Below are 22,228 nucleotides of genomic sequence, written 5' to 3'. Positions count from 1 at the left end.
CAGCTTCCTCTTCCTGAATTAGGCACGCGACCGACCGGGGCACTTTTTTGGTCTGCTGCTCGTCAGGCGTTCCTTGATATGTGGTGCAATCCGTGGTCCATTTTCTCCAGATTCGAACTCTAGCGACACCAACTAACGAATAGCTCGGTCTACCTGCAGCAATATGCGGGTCTATTCCCATCATGCAGCCCCAAGACTATAATCGCGGGTCGTTCACGCGCGTCATTTAGCATGTAGTTGGTCGCCGCGATTCGTCGAGTGGAGAATTTTGCCCATCTACCACTCGACAGGAGATTTGCGGCCAGGATTCGTGCCATTCCGCTCCCGCTCCCGAATCGTACCATGGACGAAGACGTGAGCGAGGCCCTCAAGGACGGCTACATGGTGCGCTCTCTTCCGCGCATAGACTCGGCAAGCGAACCAGATGACTTTGACGACACACCTTCGCTCGACGAAGCTGAGGATACTGGATATAACTTGATGAAGATCAATCGTCAGTCTACCGACTTGGAACATGCCTTTGACCTCAGTCCGCCACCTCCCGCAAAGACAGACAAACGAGCCGAGATCGTTGCGGAGCGCCTGTTCTCAGTCGAGCATCTGGATGTCATTCTCAAAGACAATGCCCAGCTGCAGCGGTTCACTACATTCCTCATGCGATACCGCGCGCACTGCGTCCCGACTCTGGTGCGATATCTTGACTCGAAGAAAGCCTTGAAAGCGATACAGTACGCCAATGCACTGGCAGACCAAATCACGCAACAACCGAGCTGGCCAACAAAAGCCGCTGCCGCGTCTCTCGATCCGAAATTCGAGGAGCTTTCTCAGCGCGCACTGGATGAGCTTGTCGCAGAGGCTCTACCTGCATATATTACCTTTAATGTGGTGGACGTGGTAACAGAACTGCTCAACCAGGAGATCATTGGCAGGATTACACCAGTCATGCGCGAGCTGGTCCATGGTTTGGCAGAAGTGTACTGTCTGAGCGATCCGACGCAAGAAGGCAACCCTATCGTTTTTGCCTCAGATGGTGAGTGCGGTAGCAGCGTGACTATCTTGATGATTGAGAGGTCTAACCACAGTGCCAGAGTTCTACAACACGACTCAGTACGGCAGCGGATATGCGATCGGGAAATCCTGTCGCTTCCTTCATGGACCAAATACCGACAAGCGCGCCATCGAGAGACTGGACAAGGCCGTCGAGGAGCAAGAAGAGGTCAACGAGACTGTGGTGCAATAGTGAGTATCAGGCGTTCAAGCGTTTGCGCGGATACTTACGACACGCAGTCGACAAGATGGCACTCCATTTCTGGCACTTGTATGTTGCTAACTCCTATTCTTCGGGCAATGCTAAATTTGGCAGGTAATGTTTGCGCCTCTGAAAGACAACAAGGGTGTTCTCCGCTACTTCATCGGCGCGCGAATTGATGTGACCCAACTGGTAGAGGGCGGCAAGACGATCGACTCCTTCCATCAGCTACTCACTGGAGACCGCCCTGAAACACCTATTGCGGACCCGCTAGAGAACAGACCTACACTCAAAGCTCTGCGGGAATTCAGGGATATGTTGAATGATGAAGAAAAGGGATCAATAAGGGAAAGCGACTCACTGCGCACCGATTCTAGACCTAGCTCACCGTGGCCACCCCAGAGCCCCACACAGCGCCGCTTCGTGGGCATCGAGGAGCGGATCTCTCAAGAAGGTCTTCGATCTCGTTTTGCTGGACAAGTACCAGGAGTATACCGAAACGTACATACCCCGTCTTTACACTACTACCATCGCTAACACACCCAGTACATGCTCGTCCGTCCCTACCCTTCGCTCCGCATAATCTTCACCTCTCCCTCCCTCCGTATCCCCGGCCTCTGCCAATCCAAACTGCAAGACCACATCGGCGGCCCCGAGCACGTCCGCGACTCCTTCATCCAAGCCCTCGCGCAAGGCATCGGCGTCACCGCCAAAATCTCCTGGCTAACCCGCGTCACCCGCCCCGGCACACACCTCGACGTCCCCTTTGTCGACGACAACGCCAGCATCCTCACCAGCGACCTGGAAGCCATCGAGGGCAAGGCGCGCTGGATCCACTGCACGCCGCTGACCGGCTCCGACGCCAAAGTCGGCGTCATCATGATCATCATGGTCGACAAAGAAGACGCGGCCCACAACCTGTCGAACATGGGCAGCTTATCTGCGCCCAGCCCCGCCCGCCCGCGCGACTCCGCCGCGCCCCACGCCCGCGCAAAGAGCTACAACAGCTTCCGCGGCTTCGAGTACACGCCCGAGCGCTACCAGCACCGCTCGAGCCCCACGAGCACCGCGACGAGCACCACTCCGTCGGTGCGCGGCGACAACGTCCGCAAGGCGTCGCTGCGGTCGATGGGCGGGAGCAGGCTGTATGCGGACTATATGCGGGATATCCAGGGGGCGCAGAAGCGGGGGGATTCGTTTGGGAGTCGGTCGCGCGAGCACGAGGAGCGCTCTAATGGGCTGGGGTCGATGGCTACGGCGGTCGCGGTTAAGAGTGTGAATGGGCGGGGGAGAACGCGGAAGGTTGGGGGCACGCTTTGAGGACTGTGGATTGTGGATTATGGTCTGTGGTTTGTATTGTATAACATGGTGATTATAGGTCTTGAGTATGAACGATGATGAGTATGTGTAATGTCCGCTTACGAGATCAATGTTGGTATTACAGTGTATTATCAGTCGTTCCTATCGATGAATTTGCACCGGGGATAGCAATATGCTCATGTGTCGTAGAATAAGGCCTACTTGAAGTATGTAATTAGGGTTCCAAGCACAGGTGTATTTGCCTCTCCCTGGTCGTCACAATGTATGCGTTGTTCCATTCGACATCAGGGACATGCTGATCCTGAGTTCGAAAGTTGAATCTTACCGTGCACATTGATGTCCTTTGTTGCGGGTCTGGGGGCTTGATTGAACGAGAAGGGCTGCGATTTCATCGTACTTTAGATCTTTGTTTACAGCGCAGAAATAGATCAATTTCAGCTACCTCGATGCTGCCACGGGCAACATCAAATCGATTAAATCATGTAGTGGCATTCTAGTGTTTTTTCAGCGGTGACGAAAGTCCCTGAAGATTGTTGAGATGTCGCTTGAGCGTTTGGGCGCCATGAGGCGTCACGGAAGCGTTCGGTCTGTGATCCAACATGAGACATCGCCGACATGTGCTCCAGCAGTGTAGCGACCATGTATACGGGTGCGACAGCGGCAGTCGTATTGCGGCGCTGTCCTCCACGGAATTCCCTACCGTTGGTGTGATGCTGTTGAGGTTCTTCGCGCTGGCAAGCTTGTCGCCCAATGCATGTCGCCGTATGGTCATGCCAGCCGGACTCTACTGGTGGAACGAAGGGTTGTCCTGCTCCAAGCCTCTGCGAGCGCGAAAGGGTGATCCTGGGAGCGGATGCGGTATCACCTCGAGTATTTGAACCCTCGCCCGAGCGCGCGTCCTGCTCACCGCTGGTGTTCGTGGCTGCGTCGCACGGCATGGCCAAGCGGTTGCAGGGACGTAAGCACAACGTCGAATTCCCGCTGCACGCACCCAAGTGGCTCAAAAGCGGATATCGAAAGTAGCGAGGTGGAAATTGTGTCGGTACACTGAAGGTCGTGTCTCTGGCCTGCAGGGCGCCGTGTGTAGCATTGGTGTGAGCGGCTGGGATCTGATCAAGACATGTTACAGACACGCGCCGGGTTGCCACGAGAATATCCAGGCATCTGGATAGGGTTCTAGAAGTGCTACGGTAACAGAAGAATCGAATTTTGGAGCCCACCCGAATGCTGAGTACGCATAGTTGGTGATGTGTAGGCCGCGTGGCCTGTTTTGTAGGTGGGGTCTCAGGAGAAGGGCGTAATGAAGCGTTAACCAGCAGCAGTGATAGCATGCAGCAGCATCTCGATATCGTGATGGCCGACCGCTGAGGCTTGTTCATTCATATGTTGACCTTGGCGCATCTGTCAGGCACACCAACCTCACGGAAGCGACTCACCTCACCGCCCACTTTGTCGTTTGACAGATGCAGCAACCAGCATCTGGTAGAGTCGGCGCTGGACCTGGACCTGGTAGACGAGGTTTCCAATTGCGCGCATGTATCGAACTACCGAACGGCAGCCGTGCAACGGAGTTTGACGGATAACGGTCGCAGGGTGCATTGTCAATCTATTCTGCTCGCCATGTCGATCGCCCCAGGCTGATGCAGCGTCATCTAGCGGCTGGAAGAGTCTGCCAGCCGCATAGAGGTGTGGTTGCGCAGCATACGCGTTCTGCAGGGGATTGTGTGAGTCGAAAGGTTGTCGGTGCAGTAGGAAGGTCGGTTTAGGAGCTCTCTGATGGAGAAAGCACGACCAGACACGACAGTCGATGTAGACAGCGACGACCGGTACGAACATCTTCAGGGACGCTTTGCTAAAAAGCAAGCAACTTTGACATCGCCGAAAGAGAAAGCGAAGAAGAACGTTGCTTTTTATGTCTGCTTTTGCAACGTGAACTTATCGTGAACAGCTGCCTCATGTAGCCAACATTTCTTCTTGCATCTTCGGCGCACCTCGCTAATCGAGCTCAACGTCTCGCCGTTACTTCCTCATCAAGAGTGTGATGATCGACAAAAGCAAAATTCTTCTGTGCTTTTGTTCATAGGATGAACTGCAATGTACACGCGCATCACCCCACCACGTCGGCTTGATACATGTGCCGCTGCGGCATGTACCAGCAAGTCAGGACCTCTAGATGGACGTTACGCTGATTTAGATTGGCCAAATCTTGCTGTATGCATGCCGCGCCGGCATCTTGTGACGTACCAACGTGAGTCGTTTTGGTATGCGTTCAGCCTGGACTGCATGAGAGGGCTCGCTGGGTTGCCTCAATTCTCAGGCTGTCCGGTGCGTCAGATAGACGAAATGATCTACAAACAGGTGCCGGGAAGTCACATGGAAGTTGCCTGCTGCGTTGCTTTTACGGGAGCCGAGACAACGGATTTTGATGGTCAGGGATACAGGCACGGTTACTGACGAACTCACCGGACAGGCACGGCATACCATACGCTAGAGTCGTATATCCATGCTCGAGTCAGGAGTAAGGTTTGATGAACAGCTACGATGTTGATTTTCCAGGTTCGAGGCTCGAGCATGGTCGTTGCGCGATGCCAGTCTCTCTCGAACCATGACGGGTTGGCGACTTAACGCTGGGCAGATATACATCCATTTCAAACTTCGGCATGCGGAGTTTTGGATTAACATACCCACGGGGATATGCATCCGAGCACAATTGAGGGGGGGTCTGCTTCGTCTGCTCTCAAGTTGACCAACTTTTGCACCCGGGCTGTTGCTGGAACACGATGTGATTTGTCGAGAGTATCGGAATATCCTCCTGGACATTGTCAACGAAAGAGCGGACCCTTGAACACCAACAGAACGAGGTTGTTAGAACAGCAGATCTTAGCGGCTGGAGTGTTTCAGCTTTGCGATGGTGGGGACGCGGCCGGCAGCGGTACTTAGGGCGGTCGCTTAGGCTGGATAGATCCTCACGGAATATGTCAATGCCGAGCTAAAAAAAATAAGGCATCCATGTTAGCACAATAGTCAACAGTCCAGAGCCGAATACAGGCGCGCGGTTGCTTGAAGATGGAACGTAGATGGGTACGTGTGGCCCGCCACCTATTGTTTGGATTGATATCAATCTGTACAGTATACAGGCAACATCCTTGCCAAGTAGCTTAGAGCTTTCGCAAAACCTTCTCAAGCCTGGGATCTGTAGGATCATTTGGTTTGATGGTCAAACTGCTCAACTCCCGGTTTGAACTCTTGGAGCCGATCCTTTCGTGGCGCCAGGAAGAGGTGCCGCTTCTGATCGATGACGCATCGTTCTTATGATCGCCATTAAGGCGATCCGCAATATCTTGCCCAGCTCTGACGAACCAAGGGTCTCGACCACCTGGTCTAACTAAAAGCAGGCATTAGTACCAAAGATACGGTCAAAGCAATGGAGACTTACGAGACCAGTACTCCCGGGCATCTGCATCGTCAGGAACGATACGGCCACCAGAGATAAGCTGAGTGAGGTATGCCATGCCGTTGAGCGCGGTATAGATCAAGAGGCCAGCAATCAGCCCGTAAGCTGCACTGTAGCTGAACGGGATGAACATGAGCGTAACGAAAGCGGGAATTGCATCTCCAATGTACCGCCAATTGATGCTCGTTACTTGTCGCATCATCAAGCATCCAACCTGTGTGTGTGTTAGAGCAGGTAACAAAAGCGTTGATAGTATACTCACGATGACAAGCGTACATCCGGTTGCCCACGGAGGGATGGATGCGAAAATGGGGGCAAAGAACATCGAAACGAGAAAGCAGAGACCGGCTACTATTGCAGTCAGGCCTGTCTTGCCGCCTTCTGCAATACCAGCGCCGGATTCAATGTAAGCTGTAACAGGTGAAACACCAAGAAGAGCGCCCACAGAGATACAGAATGCATCTGTACAGTAGGCTAGAGTAGATCGTGGAAAATCGCCAGACTCATGATCTACAGCACAACAGAAGCGAGCCATCGAGTATAGTGTAGCCGTGCAGTCGATAATATCAACGTAAAGAAAAGTGAAAAGAGCGAGAACGAAGTGGGAAGTGTTCTGACTGACATTCCAGTCCAAAGTGTTGAGAGTGCTGTCGATGGGCTGGAAAAAAGCAACTTTCTTGAAGTAGTCCCATCGGTCGTTGCCGATGGAAGTATTAGGGAAATAGGTGATGTTTGTACCTCGTCTGCAGACATGTGAGTTCATGATTTCGACGTAAAATTCTTGTTGACTTACGGCCATGCGGTTATCGACACTATCAAAATTCCGATAATCATCGCACTCTTGACCTTGAAAATCATTAAATAGGACGTTACTATCCCTCCGCAAGTAAGACCAATCCACAGCTGAGTTTTCATGTCAGTCATTTTCCTCTCGCTATATCTGCTCACAACTCACTGTTGGCGAAGTCATCTTGTGACTCGTACATATACCTAAGTCGTCTTTGTACTCATCAGCACAGCCTGCGAGTTGCAGCGGTGTATCCCTGGCTCCGCTGATCGCACCAATACCGGTACTATTGCTCAGACCGATCAATGCTAGGAAAAGTCCGATACCACAGGCTGTGGCGATTTTGAGTGAGTTCGGAATGACTTTGACGAGCCATTGTCGCATTCCGACCAACGAAAGTCCGATGAAGATGAAGCCCTCAATGAAGACAGCCGTTAGCGCAAGATTGTACGATATGATCCCTCTGCCATGGAAACCGACGACCTGATAGGCGAAGTACGCATTCAGGCCCATGCCAGGTGCAAGGGCAACTGGCATATTGGTGAGAAAACCGAACAAGATTGAGCTGAAACCTGAAATAGCTGCCGTTGCAGTAACGAGTGACCGCCTGAGATCTAGGGTATCGTGAGCTACGTGGAGCTGCAAACATCTGACAGACTGACCTTGAACGCAGACCGCGTATTCTACGTTGTTCATACATAGAGGGTCGACCGCATCATTGCAGACGCAATTGCCGCCTGTATCGGACAGAATGGAGGCCTTGTATTGTCAGTCATAATTCTCGTCTTGTTGGAGAAGTGGGTACATACATTGACGGATATGACGTAAGCCATAGTGAAGAAAGTTGTCAGACCAGCTCGGATCTCCGTGGTGAACCTCGAGTTGATAATCTCTTTCTCCTGCGTCTATGATCAGCTGATATCTCTGGCGCAAAGAAATAGTCCATACATGTCCGCAACCTTCAAGTCGAAAGACTCGACCAAATGTTGAAGTCCCGAGGAAGCTGTTGACCCCATCACGGTACATACGAAGTGCCTCCATTGTGTGAACGATGCCTTTGGAGAACGAAGAGTAAGAGGCCGGAAAGAAGTAAATTAAGGTTCCGTAGCAAGACCGTGACTTATGCTTGACCGCGACCGTGCGTTGCTAACGGCTGGAGGGAGGTTGAATCATAGGAGGATTCAACGACAGTTGTACCCAGGCGACAATGTGGGTCAAAGGACGGGAATAGACCCTCACACGGGAGCAGCTCCTGGGGTGGTTCAAGGCCAAAACGCCTTCTATCTTTCAAATGAATGTTGCAGGTGGGGCAAGAGTGCAGGCACGTACGCAACAGATACCAGGTAGCAGCAGCAAGCGCTAAGAGACCGTCATCTGCAAATGACAGCACGGCCGCAGCGCGAGGCGCGCATTCGGACATTCTACAAGGGATGCTTTGTTGGACTAGCGTTGTGTCGCAGTGGAGATGCTGGAGGTCGAACTGGGATTGGTGAGCTAGCGCTGTGCTCTTGTGGCTTGTCGAACCGAGTCAGGGGTCGTCCAGGCGCCCTAGTCTTTATGTTCAGGAACAGCTAACGCAGATCAGAGCTGTACTCTTAGTGGTGGGCGATAGATCGCCTCCATGTCAGTCGCTCCGCAAATGCATCTGTTGCGAAACGAGCAACCCGGTGAACCTTCGACGTCCCCTGCCAGAACTCTGTCCGACTCCCCGGCCCTACCGCGGAGCCCACGACTTGCAGCTGTTGCCCCCCATCCCGCATTTGTGTTGCGATTGTGAATGGCCTGATCCTTGAATTTTATCGGCAAAGACAAACCTTGTGGGAATGTCGACGGCACGATCGACCGCCACAGTTGCCCATCTGGCTGGCTTTGGAGTCTGACAGTATCAAGTTAACTTCCTCATGTCTTGTGACGGCTGCCCGAACGGTTGCATTCCCGGCCCAACTACGTCTTCTGTAGGTCAAGGGGTAGCCACCGAAAACAGTGGCAACCTGGAACATGGCGTCGTAGCGCAGATAAGCTAGCCACCTGTCTCCGCCGTATGACATGGGCGTTTTCCTTTTCCGACAAACGTCTTGTCGGTGCGAGAGTTTGAACACGCGCTTACCACGTGTGGATCACAACCCCAGCGACATGGTCAGCATCCCGAGGCCTTCCACGGTCCACCCGTCGGTCTGCGCGCTAGTGTTCTGGTACGACTGACTGTGCAGAAGGTGGCTCCTACTCAACCTGAACTTGATGACCTTCATTGTTCTGGTAGATTGGACCAATGAGACCTCGCCGCCGATCGCGTCTCTTAGCGTGCTCGGCATGGTGAAGGGCCTGTTGCGCAATCCGCTGGGAAGTCCTCTCCCGACAACCCTGCTTTATGTCTTACCACAAAGTCGTGCCCTGACGTGCGATCGTCACAACTTATGATACTTCTTCGCTCGTTCTCCCTCAGATCTGGTGGAGTCTAGCTTATTGATGCCCCAGTACATGCTCTTCTAGGACGATTGACAATGTTCGCGGCCGATCTCTCGTGGCAGATCGGAGAAAGCGTAGGGCAGCGGAAAGAACGGAAAGCTCGCGAACATGCGTCAGGAACGCCCTCAGTTAGGACCTCAGTAACGTCCAGGAGTTCCAGCTCGACCGATCGACAAGAATGGTGGACGTCCGGGCTCAAGAAGATCAAGGCTAGGACTTCTTCCAAATCTTCATCCAAAGGAAGGCCATCGACAAGTCCGAATTCGAGACCCCAGGCAATAATAGACCCGCGATCACTTCAGCCTGTCTGCGAAGCGGTAGCGAAAGACTTTCCTAATTGGGAACTCGAGCTTCCACATCATCTGAGAGATCATGTGCAAAAGCCAACATACACGGTCTCGAAGTCGCTATCGCCAACACTGCCATCTGGAGGGTCTATGGACCTGTCGGAGTGCGACGTCCCAGAGCTCGAAGGTGACATCTCCTCCCGCTACACGCATTCCATCGTATCTATATCTTCACGTGAGTACAATGATTTATGAGAGATGACTTCACAGAGCTAATTGGTGGTTTAGGCGACCATCATTGGGATGTGAAATTACCTCCAACCGAAGCGTTGAATGGAATTGATGGACCACACGGATGCGATCCGTACACTATTGCTCCTGTCCACACGCGGACAAGCTTTGGGTCTCGTGAGCAGCAAGAACACGCAATAGTCTCAAGAGCGGATGTACTCAACAGAGCAAAGCGGTCGGTAACCCAAAAACGTCTCGTCACCTTGTACTGACCTATCATAGGAGAACCAATGTGCCACAGATCGAGACTCGTATGGAAGGAGAGATCCACCCCCAGGAAGCGTCAGCCCCAGAGATCGAAAAGCAACCCGAGTTAAACACAGATGTGAACGCATTCAGACCATTGGCTCAGTGGGACAGTCTTTCTCCCATGGTGGTACCTAGAGATTTTCGCAAATCGGCAGTATCTCAACCCATCCAATCCGCTGCTGTGCAGAACAAGCCTGCTGGTGTGGGGAACAGCACTTTCGTTCGAACAAGGTTTCAGCGATTTATCCAAAGATTGGAAAGTGCAGGCCCACAGCTTGTTTTGGACAGACTTAAGGAGTCCCTGCAGGATCCTGCAGATTCGGAAGAAGAATTGCTCGAACAGCAACTGTGGTTGTTAACCGGGTTCCAGCTGCAGGTCTTAGGCAAGGCACGGATGGTTCCGAAACCGCAGTGTGACACGGGTAGGATCCTGGAACTCTATGGTAACCTCTGTAAGTGGATGCTGTGCTCGAGCTGCAATGTTGTGTATCGTCTAACAGTGATGTCAGCTGAGGTCTACCAGTCATCTGCAATGCACCCAGGCCAAACGGTGCACTTCCTTACGACCAAACCGCAGCGCTCACTAAGCCTTCCCAGCAATGTGTCTTACTTGACAGTACGAGAATTCGGCACGGTGCCTTTGCCATACCCAGAGGACTTTTTCACCCATATACGCGCATCAACTTTACCGTCTTTGGTCCCATCTGCGAAGCTGCCAGAGCTATTTCGCGAATGCTATAAGCTACTTGCTCCAGGCGGTCTATTCGAGATCAGAATCATGGATGCTGCTCCTGTGCGCAGAACTGCTGGCCCCATGATGCGGATGTGGATAGACGACAGACTATCTGTGAACCTTGAGAAACTCTTTCGATGCTCGAAACCATGTTCGCTAGTTCCTAGCTGGTTGGCGGAGGCAGGCTTTGAGTTGAGCACGGAGAACGAGATGGGACTGACACTGCCATGTGTTCTTGACAGCACCTCTGATGATGTGGATCAAGAGCTCTCAGCCTTAATTGGCCAAGCTCTTTGGAAGGACACTTGGGGTCCATTCGTCGAGGATCTTCCCGATGAGCCAAAATGGTGGTGGGAAGAGGATATCATTGTGCAAGAGTGCTTGAAAAGGAAAACCGTGCTGGAATGTCGCTCCTTGTATGCGTACAAGAGGTGATTCTGCTGGTCTGCGATGGACGAACGTTGTTGGGCGGTTGACTTGCTATTCCCGGATACCCTTTTTTGCGTCGACATCTACTGTCTAAACTTAATCTGAAGACAAACGAAGCTGCCTAGACTCCTCAGCACCTTATCCTTACGAAGTTGTGCTGTACATATGTATGGTCGTGTGCAATTCTTAGTGTACCAATCACGAAGTAGGCGTTCCGTCATCTCCACGTCGCCTAGCGCATTTCCACCTAGGGCCCCTCCGCATCGACATGGCACGAGAACACAACATGGACAATCCATTCCTCGAAACACATCAGTCTTGAGACTATGGAGAAGCTTCACATCCAGATTGTCACAACTTCGGTCGGTACACGTTCGAATGTTTCCAGATGTCTAGCCCTCGCGTCCGTGCGACAGCCCCCGTTTCAATGCGCTGCACGCTCCTGACGCCTCCTCGCTACGCCTTAAATGTGAGCTTCCTCCAAAGCCTTCGGCAATTTTGGTTCCTTGTCGGTTCTCCCGAAGCCTCGTCAGCTAGCCACATATTCCACTTTCGCTCTTGCGAACCTCGCGCCCTAGCTTCGTATAAACGAGCCCGTTCGTCTAGCCATGCTTAGCAAATTCACAACACAAATCGCATTGCGGAAAGCCGGACTGGGCGGCGTAAAGATCCCGGATCCATTCGCTGCCAGCGACTCGAAGAGCTCGAAAGGCGCCCAGGATTCAGAAGGAGGAGGCATTTCGAACCCATTCGCCAACGTTCAATGGGGTGCGCCAAAAGCCTTCGCTTCTTGGACGACACCGCCCCCAACTCAGAATCCAGTGCGATCAGCGCCGATTGCAGGCGACAGGGCGCAAACTAGTGTGAAGCTACGGTTCCCTGCAGTCGATGGGAGGCCTTGTGTGGTGTTGTTCCTGAGATATTGTGGCTGTCCTTGTAGGCAACACCTGTTGTATTCATCCACCAACGACTAATGTGGTGCAGTCACAGAGAAGCTGTTCCTTCAGCTGCGATCGTTAGCCAACCGACATACCTCCATACACTTCGTCGTCGTATCACATTGCACACAAGCTGCGACCAACGAATGGCTGAAAAGGATGGGTGGACCGTGGATGACCGATATCATAGTGGATGAAAAGAGGGGATTGTATGCTCTGTGGGGGCTGGGGATTTCGAATTGGGGCCATCTACTCAATCCGAGGAATGGATACAACCAGTATATGCTGGGTAAGAAGGAAGGCGTCTGGGGACAACAAGTCGGAGAAGGAGGTTGCAGATGGCAGACAGGAGGTGCATACGCCATTGACGGAAGGGGTATTGTGAAATGGGCATACCCTATGAAGAGTGTGGACGATCAGATACCCATCGAAGACGGTATCAAAGAGCTTGGTTTCAATCGTTGAGAAGATACCCAATAAGAATGTTTCAACTGCTCAATCACGTTGTGGTTGAGTTGAGCAATGCATACTAATCGAATACTCACATAACATTAATTAAGACCAGCCTAGCATTATCGCCTCTCCCTCCTCAGATTCAGGCTCCACCAAGACACGAATTGGGTCACTCACTATTGGCTCTTTTTTGCAGTCGCCTCTTCGGCCGGTACGAACCGCTTCCTTACCGCCTTCACCATCTGACTGAACCAGTAAACATTCAGAATACTCAACGCAGTGTTTCCCACCAGGTAGATCGTTACTAGCCACATCGGCAAATCGGTTATCTCACAGCTGACGGGTCCTCCGTATGCCTTGCTGCTGGCGTTACGTCCACACATGTCGTCACCCGGCAAGAGGCTTGTCAACTGAGATGCCGGTGTCGTCAGGGCCTTGTAGATATCCGAATAAATCATGATCGACTGGTAGGTTCCCCAAACAACTCGGCAAGCAAAGAATGTGAAGAGTAGCGCCACACCGTTGTAGAGCTGGAGCTTAGATCCAGTAAGGCCTAGTTTGTCGCAAAACCAGTGGATGTTCAGGAATGGTGTAGATAGTTCGTAAAGGATGAACGATAGACCGTAGTAGTTTCCAAAGGGTTTCTACAATCGAATTAGCACGTACTCGAGCAATCATGTACGTATGCATACAAAACCAATGCATGTAATAGCAAGAGCACCTATGGCGTGCACCAAAGCACCCACGCCACAGATGCTAAAGTGCTGTAGACAAACTTGGAGATCCCACAAGAAGTAGCCAGCAGCGAAGCCCTGAACCATGCCACTCGCTGGCGTATATCCCCACAGCCTGCCTTTCCAGTCCATCTCCTTTCTCTCGGGATCCGTGAAGATCACGTACAGAGCCGCACCATTAATAAATAGTGCTTGTATCATGGAAACCCAGTGCACATCCCAGTTCAGTTGTGTGCGCCTGTTGAAGCCTGCGTATGTCTTTGGGCACACGAGTTTGGACAGAGCTGGCGAGACTACGTGTAAGATGAGATGATACGCAAGGAAGCCTATCAGGATCTCATGAACGTGGTAAGGCATTGTCTTTAGGCCCAGCTTGTCAGCCAGAGGCTGAGTGAGCTGGACCAGCATCGTTGGTGGGGGTATTGGGTCCCGCATGGCGTGGAAGGTTGGAAGTAAGAAGGCAGACATCGCGAAAGTAAACTGGTTGGAATGGAGGGAACACTAGCAACGGCGGTAACCACATGTTTAATAGATCTCTACAGGTCTCGGGAGGGCCGCCCTACCGGCCGTAAGCTTTCCTCGTGAGTAGCAGAAAACCGCTCGGAAACGTTCGATGCCGCAGTCGCGCCTGATCCGTGAGACAGATGGTGTCCTGGTGGGGTTAGAGGCGCAGTGGAGGGGCCTGAAGATCGGCACACTGTGCTCAGGAACACGAGGGCTGCCGCTCTTGCCCTAAACGTCGGACCGAGCTCGTTCATCAACCACGCGCCTAACGTCAACGAAGCTACACAACCACATCGCGACTTGCTGCTACTACACGCATATTGAAGATCATCGCTACATCTCCAGAAGCGCTGTGTAGGTTCACCCGCGCCCTCGAGATGGCGATATTCAAGGGCGAGCCCTTTCGAGAGACTAACGAGGGCCATCTCAAACAGCGGCCCTGATCACACTTCTGGAGGCCAACACATCCTGAAACCAACGACTAAAGGGTCTATTCGTCTTCCAGGGGTCCAGGAAGATCAAAAATCGTTAGCACTGTCGACAGCCACGCCGCCTAGCTCACCGCCAAACTTTTCTGCCACAACAAACGAGCTCGAAGCTGTCTCCCTCCATCGTAGGCAAACGCACCACAACGACACCGCAGCAAGTTACTGCCCAACTTCGAAGAGCCGCCAGCACCTGCGCCTTACCTCGTTACACGCAGAGGCAGGCAGACAACGCGTCCAGAGTCCCTGGCTGCCAAGCGACCTTTCGATCTGGTACTATACAGTTCCTTCCACGGACCTTCTCCCCACCGTTTGCGCAGTGACTTGATCAAAATTGCGCCAGGAACTTTCACTTCACCTTACTTTTGATAGATCTTGCCTCAAACATGGCGCACGAGATCGTCGAGAACCCTCTGACCGAGGCTGACTTGGTTAACTCTGAGACCCCCATGAACGTACAGCCTGACACCGCCAGCCTGAAGCGCAAAGCCGTACAGGAACCTGATGTAGGTTGCACCCAAGTGAACTACTGAATCCGCTAATGTAAACAACAGGCGAGCAAGAAGCCGCGAGTTCAAGAAAACCGTGCAGTCTACGTTAGCAACCTTCCGCGCGACACCAATGAGTACGAGATCGAAGAAGCGTTCAAGAAATACGGCATCATCGACCAGGGTGCTGACGGCAACAAGCGCATCAAGATGTACAAGGACGATGAGGGTAACTTCAACGGCGACTGCCTGATCGTATACTTCAAGAAGGACTCGGTGGATCTGGCAATCCAGATGATGGACGATTACTACCTGAACATCGAAGACCAGTCACACGGTACGATCCACGTGAAAGAGGCAGATTATTCCTACAAAAAGTACACGGATAGCGACACGATCGCATCAAAGCTAACACGCAAGGACAAGAAGGCCTCTGAGCGCAACAGGGCTGAGCTCAATCGGTATGTCCAAACTCTCCGCCTCGCGAAGACACAATGCAAGTCACTAACACACACAGCAAACTCGCAGAATGGTCAGACAACGAAGAAGAAGTGGCCCAAGCCTTTGTACCCAAGAAAAACAAATGGGCTAAGGTATGCATCCTGCGCTACGCTTTCACGCTAAGTGAACTCGACGAAGACCCGGGTGCAATCCTCGATATCAAGGAAGACATCCGCGATGAAGCGGAGAAATATGGCGATGTCACCAATGTTACGCTGTATGACAAAGAAGAAGACGGCATTATTGCGATCCGCTTCAAGGAGTTCGACAGCGCCGAGAAATTCAAGGCCGCCAACAGTGGCAGAATGTTCGCTTATCGAAAGCTGGAGATCACGCTTGCCGAGGACAAGCCCAGGTTCAAGAAGAGCGCGCGTGGCGAGGAGCCAGATAGCGACGAGGAAGAGCGCAACCTCGACAAAATCGCGAGGCAGCAGTAGGTTTCATGACCGTGACAGGCATGAAAGACACCAGATGAGACACAAAGAGGCAACAGGATTTTCTCATGACCGGGACGGGCATGAGAGATATCAGATGGGGCACAACACGAGTAGAAGAGGGCATTCATGACATGACATGCATGTAAGATACTGGAAAGGCCCACGATGCGGGCAGCAGGAGGTGTTTATGACCATGACAGGCATACAAACACACTAGATGAGACAGAGTACAAAAGCTCTCGCCGGCTGTAGTATTTCCTCGAGCATCCGGCAATAGGCAGGATGAAATTACAAGTCGAACTCCTTATTTCATATGACGTTGAAGATGTACGTGCTAGAAGAGTCATCACCGCAGAGCTCTGCAGGAGGGAGAGAAGCCGCCGAAAGGAACGGCTCGAAGAAGAAGAGGCAGAAGAGCGCGAGATCCCGGAGAGACTGCGTCTTGAGCGTGAAGTTTTGCATCGATATGAGCAAAAGAGGCGACTCCGCATGGATTGTGCTTTCGCCCGTCTGGGCAAGCCAGAATATGCACCGCTTAGGACGACGTTTCAGGGCACCCAAAGCTGGCTGAACTATGAAAAGTCGGTGTGCGGGAAAGTTGTAGACCGATTCCCGTGAGAAAGTGATTGCATGGTTGAGCAGGTGAGTCTTCAAATAACAGGGAGCGATCAAGTGAATGACAACAGTCAGTATGCGCTAGTCCGACGGTTTCAGCTGACTATGACACCAAGCAGTCAATGCTGGTAGTGACTCGGGTTTCTAACGGTTCAAGGCTGCCATTGCTACTTCTCAAACGCTGTTATATAGGTTCAAGTGCTTGTGGAAGGAGAAAAGAAATAAGCCAAGCCAAAGAAATATTCGACAATGACTTGACTCTTTGGAGAAGTGGCTAACAGTAACACATATTCACCTAGAGACCATCCGAGACAACACACCCGCATCACTAAAGGTATCCAGGATGGTCCTTATCGGCACCAAACGATCTACTTGTACCACACACCAGACTGGCGCTCAAACAGAGTTGTAAACAGCCACCCAGTCAACATACAGCGGCACTCCCGGCACCGTTGCCGGAATAGGCGTCGCACTTCCACGCTGATTGTTCGGAAAAGCACCCCCAATTGCCAGATTTAGCAGAACAAAATGACCATGGTGTACAGCCTGCGCCCACGTTGCAGCACCAACATCGTTTTCAGTCACAGTGTGGAAATTGACGCCATCAACGCTCCAAGTGAGCCTCTCGGGAGTCGCGCCACGGTCAACCTCGAGAGTGTAAACGTGCCAGTTCCCCTGGCACGGTGTCCCGGGGCACTGAATGTTGCCTGGTAGACCGTCAGTCTCGCGGCATGGGCCGCCGGGGTTGACACCGCAGTGCAGAACACCCCAGACGCGATTGATACCGTTGACGTTCTCCATGATATCGTACTCGCCCACAGAGGGCCAGTTCTGATAGTTTCCGCGGTAATTGTTGCCGAGTGTCCAGAAGGCTGGCCAGTAGCCAACAGCAGCTTCTCCCGTGATGTCGGGCATGATAATGCGGGCTGAGATGCGCATCTTCCCGCCGTCACGGGCTTGGAAGTCGGTGCGCTGGGTTTCGATGCGGGCGGATGTCCACTGGTTACTCGCGTCGCGGAGAGGAGTGATCTGGAGCACGCCGTCGCCGGTGAGCTTCAGGTTCTGGGGACGGCTTGTGTAGGTCTGGATCTCGCCGGTGCCCCAATTGGCTGGACCGCCAGGATATGAAGTACCAGTGTCCACGATCCAGTTGGCAGGGTTGGGCAGACTGTTGGCAGTGCCAATAAAGTCGTCACTCCAGGTCAGCGCGAAGCCTGGGACCGTTGGTGGAGCTGATCGAACGAGCGAGATCCCGGCCAGGATCAAGGCAATGCTTTTCGTCGCCATCTTGAGGTCTGGACGTGTGAGTATATTGAAATCTGCTTTGGGGGAGGCAAAATTACAAGTCGTGCACCTCAGGCTCTTTTGAAAGCTGTTGACAAATGAGTCTATCCAAAATTGTTTGCTAAGGTGGGTGATGAGGCGACTGGAGGCCACTGAAAATCTTCTCTGCTATTTCCCCTACAAAACTGCAGGTGTAAACCACTGAGACTTTTATATGTAAACTGTCTAGGATGTCAATGAAATCGCGCTGCTATCCTTTGGGAAACATTCCCGTTCCTAGGTCAGCCGATGAGTTTGCACTGTAATTCTTAGATGAATTGACATTATCAGTACCTTGGTACAGCTACCATTATGACCTTGCCAAGTTAATTCGATACAGCTACATGGAAGCCCACCTCCTTACGGCATAGCCGATAGTCGTGATCAGGCTGGCTCTCAAGTCTGTATACATGAGACGAATAGCTAAGTGTTAGCACTGACTGTTTGTATCAGTTTGGTGGAGCGGATGGGTGTGAATGGTGCTTAGAGACAAAGGACAGTGAAGTGAAGAGCGTGTTAGCCCTCTTCGTATGTTCACGCTGGCAGGAATCAGAAAGCGAGACTGTTGAGAATGTGCAGTTCATAGTCACATGTCCACACCCCATATTGAGCGACTCTGCACTCTAAACTCAAACAGTGATAGCAGAACAGCACCCAATCGACAATCTTAGCATGAGTTTCGTGTCTGGCAATTTTGACGGTCAGTCTCTCCGATCATCGTGTCAAATCGACTGCCTGGAAGCACAGTCATTAGCCAATGAGTGACACTTGGGTAGTCTTGTAAATCTCGATTTTACTTTACTTCCTCCGCAAAAGCTGCCATGAGGCCGATGTAGTTCCATAGCATAAAATTCAAGGTATTGAGTACAATCTCAAGATTCGAGTTATGTTTGAGTTACACAGGTGATCATGTCCTTTTGAGAAGCAGTGGCATTCATTGGTTGTAGCGACGGCGCATCGTGAGCCAAACAAGAAAGAAGGTCCGGGCCAAGGAAGGCGCACTCGCTCCAAAAGTGGAAAGAAGAAGGTGTTTGTTTAAGCGAGCATTTCGGCTCAGTCTGGACGCGATCTAGGGGATCAATCATGTGAAAAATCCCCCGCATTTCGTGGTGTTCGCACGATCCGTTGCAATCTCGGTAGGAATATCTCTATGATCCCTGTAGATGAGATTAATATACGACGTTATAAGCACACACGCCCAAGCAAAAGTTTCCGATGCCCACTAGGCTCCTGTCTGTCCACGTGGTACCTCACTATGTCGCTTCTGCCTCTGCTCCGGCCTCTGCTCCTGATGGACTTGTGAATCCTGACACCCTAAGATCACATTTCAGCCCTTGACAGGATGTCAAGCTCAAACAGAGTTGCGGACATTTTGTACTGTTGTTTTGTTAGAAGTTGATATGTTTGAGTACCGATGTTGTCCATCCTTCGAGTACCCTTGGGTCGCGCATACAGTAGCTACTACACCACATGTTGAGGCACAGTGTACAGCCCCGCGACCCAAAAGTGTGAGACGGCCAGGGTACGACGTTGCGACCCTGCATACCAGATATGCTTCTGTAAGATGCACCGTTATGTGCGCGCGCCTTCCAGATCAGCTACCGACAATCGATACACCAAAATAAGTACACGCGAAGGGTTATAACATAGCGCACCTAGAAGGAGGCACTCACGCTGCATCGATGAGAGTGAGCGATAGCACAGTAATGATGGTCACACTGATGGACACAAATCAACCCACGGCTACCAAGTGTCGAAAACCTTCGCATCGATGCCACTTCCTTCTCAGTCCACTCTAACCTACAAAAAGCAGTCAGATCGATGATTTCATGAGAGCTGTCATGCATGCAACTTCGCTTTTAGAAATCTGTCGCTTACAACAGCGTTGACACAAGCTTGGCATTGTGAACCATCAATCACAGAGATCATTGGGGAAAGATTGGCAAATGTTCAACACGTGCCCTTGAGCCCCACCACTATGGCAGGTGGGGCAGTCTTACCCTCAATCAGCCTTGAGGTTCAGGGTCCGGGGATGATTGCGGGGAACTGGAGGCGTTACCTAGCACCAACTAGAATACGAAGTACGTCAAGTTCAAAAATGTCGAGAAGCCACCAAACAAGGCATAACGCTGGTCCCTGAGATTGAGATATTTAGCATTGTTTTCCACGCAGATTTAATGACCCTAACGCCCTTGAAAGCACCATCAAGTATTTAGTTCCACAACTAACAGCCTCCCCGTACCTGAGCATCGAAGTCACTCACCCGTACCATCTCCTGTCTTCCCTCGCGATGGGTGATTACAGCTCTCAACCAAAAGCCTTCACTATCAAGGATGAGCCCATTGAGAACCAGCGCCCGATGAGGGTGATTGTTATCGGTGCAGGCTTTTCCGGCATCTACACCACGATCAGACTATCTCAGCGACTCCGAAATGTCTCCATCCAGGTATACGAGCAGAACGAGGAAGTTTCCGGTGTTTGGTAGGTCCAACAGCATCTTGTGGGTTCGACGCAATGTTGACTCTGATTTCCAGGTGGATGAACAGATATCCTGGCCTAGCTTGCGACGTGCCCTGTACGTGGCTCCAGAGCCGAGTAACCAAATAAGAAGGCTACTGACATAAGGTCACGCACAGCCTACTCTTACCAGTTTTCCTTCGCTCCTAGTCCGTACTGGTCTTCACTGTACGCTCCCGGGCCTGAGATCCGGAAATACATGCAGGGTGTCGCGGAGAGATATGGAGCAATGCGCTTCATCAAGGTATCTCACGCTGTTCAGTCCTGTACTTGGGACGGGGGTCAGCGAAATTGGTTTGTACTACCTAAGATACATCGACGTGATGATCCAGCACTACAAAATGTAGAGTACTAATAAGTCGTGAAGGAATGTTAAAGTCAAGAACCTCAAAACAGGCGAAACCTTAGAGGACACAGCCGATGTTATTATATCCGCAAAGGGCGGGCTCAACCAGATTATGTGGCCCAAGATTAAGAACCTGGAGAGTTACCAGGGAAAACTCGTCCATTCGGGCGCATGGGATGATAAGTACGTTAGAACCCATTGATCACTGAATGAGCCAATATCTAATCACCACCACAGCTTGAATCTCACACACAAACGAATCGGCGTCATTGGAAATGGGTCCAGCGCGATTCAGATTGTTCCGACGATTCAAAAACTGGAAGGTACTAAGGTATGGAACTTCGCACGAAGTCCAACTTGGGTGTCAACCTCCTTTGGTGATGCTGCTATGATCAAGCTCGGGCTGGATCCGAGCGACACTAATTGTAAGTATTTTCAAGCTCTGAACGGGCTGTTCTGTGTGATCATTTCGGCATTAGCTGACCTAATCTCGTCGCTAGTTTCCCGTAGCCAACAGGAATATATGGCAACAAACCCCGATCACTTCCACAAGATGCGTAAAACGCTGGAGAATGAGGCCAGCAGCAAGTACCTCTTCTCGCTCAAGAATTCGCAAAGTCAGGAAATTGCACTCATCAAGTTCCAGGATCATATGAAGCAGCGCCTTGCAAGTCGCCCCGACTTGTTCGAAGCGATCATTCCCACCTTTGCGCCAGGCTGCCGCCGCCTCACTCCTGGTCCTGGATATCTCGAGTCACTCCAGAAGGGCAATGTGACATTCTGTAATACGGCCATCCAAGAGTTCAACAGTACAGGACTTATACTCGAAACTGGAGAGCAAGTTGATCTCGATGTTGTCATCTGTGCCACTGGCTATGACGTTCAAGCTCCTCCAACCTTCACGGTGACGGGGCGCAACGGTACAACACTCGAGGAAAGGTGGAAGCCTCTGCCCGAGTCCTACCTGGCAGTTACAGTGGACGGATTTCCCAACTTTTTCATGATAGGTGGACCAAACTCAAATCTCGGGTCTGGAAGTCTCCTCAGCGTGTTTGAGGCACAAGGAGACTACGCAGTCAAGCTCGTTAGAAAGCTTCAGAAAGAAAGCTACAAGACGTTTGAAGTACGAGCGGAACGCGTAGCCGATTTCAGCAATTACATCGACGAATACTTCAAGCTGACCGTCTATACGGACGAGTGCTCATCGTGGTATCGTGCGCACGGCAACAGCGACAGGATCATTGCCCTTTGGCCTGGTTCATCATTGCATTGCCTTGAGGCCCTGAGATCACCGCGTTGGGAAGACTACATTTGGGAGTCTGCAGAGCCTTCAGGCAATCTATTGCGTTGGTTGGGCAACGGCAACACTTTGGTTTTAACTGAGGGCGACTCTTCGTGGTTCTTAGAGGAAAGGTACTTAGACATGCCGAAGGAAGAGAGGCCTGAGGAAACCGAGATCTATCAGCGGCGTCCGTTCTCACATTAGATGTTTCAGATCAAGATTTGGGTTCGTTCATATCTGCCAGATTCGAATGTACTCATCACGTTCCACCCATCCATTGACTGCAACATGATGAAGCTCGTTCTTTTCAATAGTGAAGTGACACTGACATAAAATATCA

The 22,228-nt window shown here is 51.7% G+C and overlaps 8 protein-coding genes across 8 annotated transcripts; 5 read left to right on the top strand and 3 right to left on the bottom strand.

Moving 5' to 3' along the window:
* The first annotated feature begins 234 nt into the window (after window positions 1–234).
* On the top strand, window positions 235–2,640 carry C7974DRAFT_60797 (PAS domain-containing protein). The gene is made up of 5 exons (XM_046146953.1): window positions 235–1,030; window positions 1,089–1,239; window positions 1,288–1,318; window positions 1,364–1,750; window positions 1,796–2,640. Exons 1-5 carry the CDS (start codon window positions 343–345, stop codon window positions 2,567–2,569), a joined length of 2,031 nt encoding a protein of 676 aa, XP_045992835.1. The 5' UTR covers window positions 235–342; the 3' UTR covers window positions 2,570–2,640.
* Window positions 2,641–5,507: 2,867 nt separating this feature from the next.
* C7974DRAFT_344142 (permease family-domain-containing protein) lies at window positions 5,508–8,320 on the bottom strand. Its single transcript, XM_046139330.1, has 8 exons — window positions 7,759–8,320; window positions 7,620–7,709; window positions 7,473–7,569; window positions 6,979–7,424; window positions 6,817–6,926; window positions 6,286–6,766; window positions 6,006–6,237; window positions 5,508–5,954 (listed from the first exon to the last, which is right to left on the bottom strand). Exons 1-8 carry the CDS (start codon window positions 7,849–7,851, stop codon window positions 5,728–5,730), a joined length of 1,776 nt encoding a protein of 591 aa, XP_045992834.1. The 5' UTR covers window positions 7,852–8,320; the 3' UTR covers window positions 5,508–5,727.
* A 765-nt stretch (window positions 8,321–9,085) lies between these two features.
* Window positions 9,086–11,310, top strand: C7974DRAFT_60706 (uncharacterized protein). The gene is made up of 4 exons (XM_046146951.1): window positions 9,086–9,798; window positions 9,852–10,029; window positions 10,077–10,555; window positions 10,613–11,310. Exons 1-4 carry the CDS (start codon window positions 9,312–9,314, stop codon window positions 11,269–11,271), a joined length of 1,803 nt encoding a protein of 600 aa, XP_045992833.1. The 5' UTR covers window positions 9,086–9,311; the 3' UTR covers window positions 11,272–11,310.
* Window positions 11,311–11,719: 409 nt separating this feature from the next.
* Window positions 11,720–12,750, top strand: C7974DRAFT_60742 (uncharacterized protein). Its single transcript, XM_046146952.1, has 2 exons — window positions 11,720–12,201; window positions 12,250–12,750. The coding sequence occupies exons 1-2, from the start codon at window positions 11,874–11,876 to the stop codon at window positions 12,666–12,668; spliced, it is 747 nt and encodes a 248-aa protein (XP_045992832.1). The 5' UTR covers window positions 11,720–11,873; the 3' UTR covers window positions 12,669–12,750.
* An 82-nt stretch (window positions 12,751–12,832) lies between these two features.
* On the bottom strand, window positions 12,833–13,825 carry C7974DRAFT_319648 (TLC domain-containing protein; the record flags this gene model as incomplete). The annotated part of the gene is made up of 2 exons (XM_046138718.1): window positions 12,833–13,300; window positions 13,349–13,825. 2 exons carry the CDS (start codon window positions 13,823–13,825, stop codon window positions 12,833–12,835), a joined length of 945 nt encoding a protein of 314 aa, XP_045992831.1.
* A 940-nt stretch (window positions 13,826–14,765) lies between these two features.
* Window positions 14,766–15,805, top strand: C7974DRAFT_380060 (uncharacterized protein; the record flags this gene model as incomplete). Its single annotated transcript, XM_046140494.1, has 3 exons — window positions 14,766–14,885; window positions 14,934–15,328; window positions 15,385–15,805. The coding sequence occupies 3 exons, from the start codon at window positions 14,766–14,768 to the stop codon at window positions 15,803–15,805; spliced, it is 936 nt and encodes a 311-aa protein (XP_045992830.1).
* A 1,011-nt stretch (window positions 15,806–16,816) lies between these two features.
* C7974DRAFT_443334 (endo-beta-1,3-glucanase-like protein) lies at window positions 16,817–17,707 on the bottom strand (the record flags this gene model as incomplete). The annotated part of the gene is made up of 1 exon (XM_046145448.1): window positions 16,817–17,707. One exon carries the CDS (start codon window positions 17,705–17,707, stop codon window positions 16,817–16,819), a length of 891 nt encoding a protein of 296 aa, XP_045992829.1.
* A 2,084-nt stretch (window positions 17,708–19,791) lies between these two features.
* Window positions 19,792–22,158, top strand: C7974DRAFT_403454 (uncharacterized protein). The gene is made up of 6 exons (XM_046142838.1): window positions 19,792–20,224; window positions 20,278–20,318; window positions 20,380–20,554; window positions 20,628–20,789; window positions 20,844–21,031; window positions 21,107–22,158. Exons 1-6 carry the CDS (start codon window positions 20,034–20,036, stop codon window positions 22,090–22,092), a joined length of 1,743 nt encoding a protein of 580 aa, XP_045992828.1. The 5' UTR covers window positions 19,792–20,033; the 3' UTR covers window positions 22,093–22,158.
* The last annotated feature ends 70 nt before the right edge of the window (window positions 22,159–22,228 follow it).

The sequence above is a fragment of the Boeremia exigua genome, assembly GCF_020726555.1.
Source record: "Boeremia exigua strain MPI-SDFR-AT-0100 chromosome Unknown C7974scaffold_12, whole genome shotgun sequence".
NCBI lineage: Eukaryota > Fungi > Ascomycota > Dothideomycetes > Pleosporales > Didymellaceae > Boeremia > Boeremia exigua.
Note: the sequence above shows the minus strand (reverse complement) of the source record. Positions and strands in the feature narration are given on the sequence as shown.

What these genes read in the sequence shown, in the direction of transcription:
- C7974DRAFT_60797 (XM_046146953.1), top strand. Translation starts at nt 343, where the DNA reads ATGGACGAAGACGTGAGCGAGGCCCTCAAGGACGGCTACATGGTGCGC. An exon ending in TATCGTTTTTGCCTCAGATG is followed by an intron (nt 1,031 to 1,088) that starts GTGAGTGCGGTA and finishes CCACAGTGCCAG; the next exon opens with AGTTCTACAACACGACTCAG. An exon ending in TACCAGGAGTATACCGAAAC is followed by an intron (nt 1,751 to 1,795) that starts GTACATACCCCG and finishes TAACACACCCAG; the next exon opens with TACATGCTCGTCCGTCCCTA.
- C7974DRAFT_344142 (XM_046139330.1), bottom strand. Translation starts at nt 7,851, where the DNA reads ATGGAGGCACTTCGTATGTACCGTGATGGGGTCAACAGCTTCCTCGGG. An exon ending in CTTACGTCATATCCGTCAAT is followed by an intron (nt 7,570 to 7,619) that starts GTATGTACCCAC and finishes TGACAATACAAG; the next exon opens with GCCTCCATTCTGTCCGATAC. An exon ending in TGCCCGGGAGTACTGGTCTC is followed by an intron (nt 5,955 to 6,005) that starts GTAAGTCTCCAT and finishes GCCTGCTTTTAG; the next exon opens with TTAGACCAGGTGGTCGAGAC.
- C7974DRAFT_60706 (XM_046146951.1), top strand. Translation starts at nt 9,312, where the DNA reads ATGTTCGCGGCCGATCTCTCGTGGCAGATCGGAGAAAGCGTAGGGCAG. An exon ending in GTACTCAACAGAGCAAAGCG is followed by an intron (nt 10,030 to 10,076) that starts GTCGGTAACCCA and finishes GACCTATCATAG; the next exon opens with GAGAACCAATGTGCCACAGA. An exon ending in GGAACTCTATGGTAACCTCT is followed by an intron (nt 10,556 to 10,612) that starts GTAAGTGGATGC and finishes CAGTGATGTCAG; the next exon opens with CTGAGGTCTACCAGTCATCT.
- C7974DRAFT_60742 (XM_046146952.1), top strand. Translation starts at nt 11,874, where the DNA reads ATGCTTAGCAAATTCACAACACAAATCGCATTGCGGAAAGCCGGACTG. An exon ending in GAGATATTGTGGCTGTCCTT is followed by an intron (nt 12,202 to 12,249) that starts GTAGGCAACACC and finishes AATGTGGTGCAG; the next exon opens with TCACAGAGAAGCTGTTCCTT.
- C7974DRAFT_403454 (XM_046142838.1), top strand. Translation starts at nt 20,034, where the DNA reads ATGGGTGATTACAGCTCTCAACCAAAAGCCTTCACTATCAAGGATGAG. An exon ending in GACGGGGGTCAGCGAAATTG is followed by an intron (nt 20,555 to 20,627) that starts GTTTGTACTACC and finishes TAAGTCGTGAAG; the next exon opens with GAATGTTAAAGTCAAGAACC. An exon ending in GGATCCGAGCGACACTAATT is followed by an intron (nt 21,032 to 21,106) that starts GTAAGTATTTTC and finishes TCTCGTCGCTAG; the next exon opens with TTTCCCGTAGCCAACAGGAA.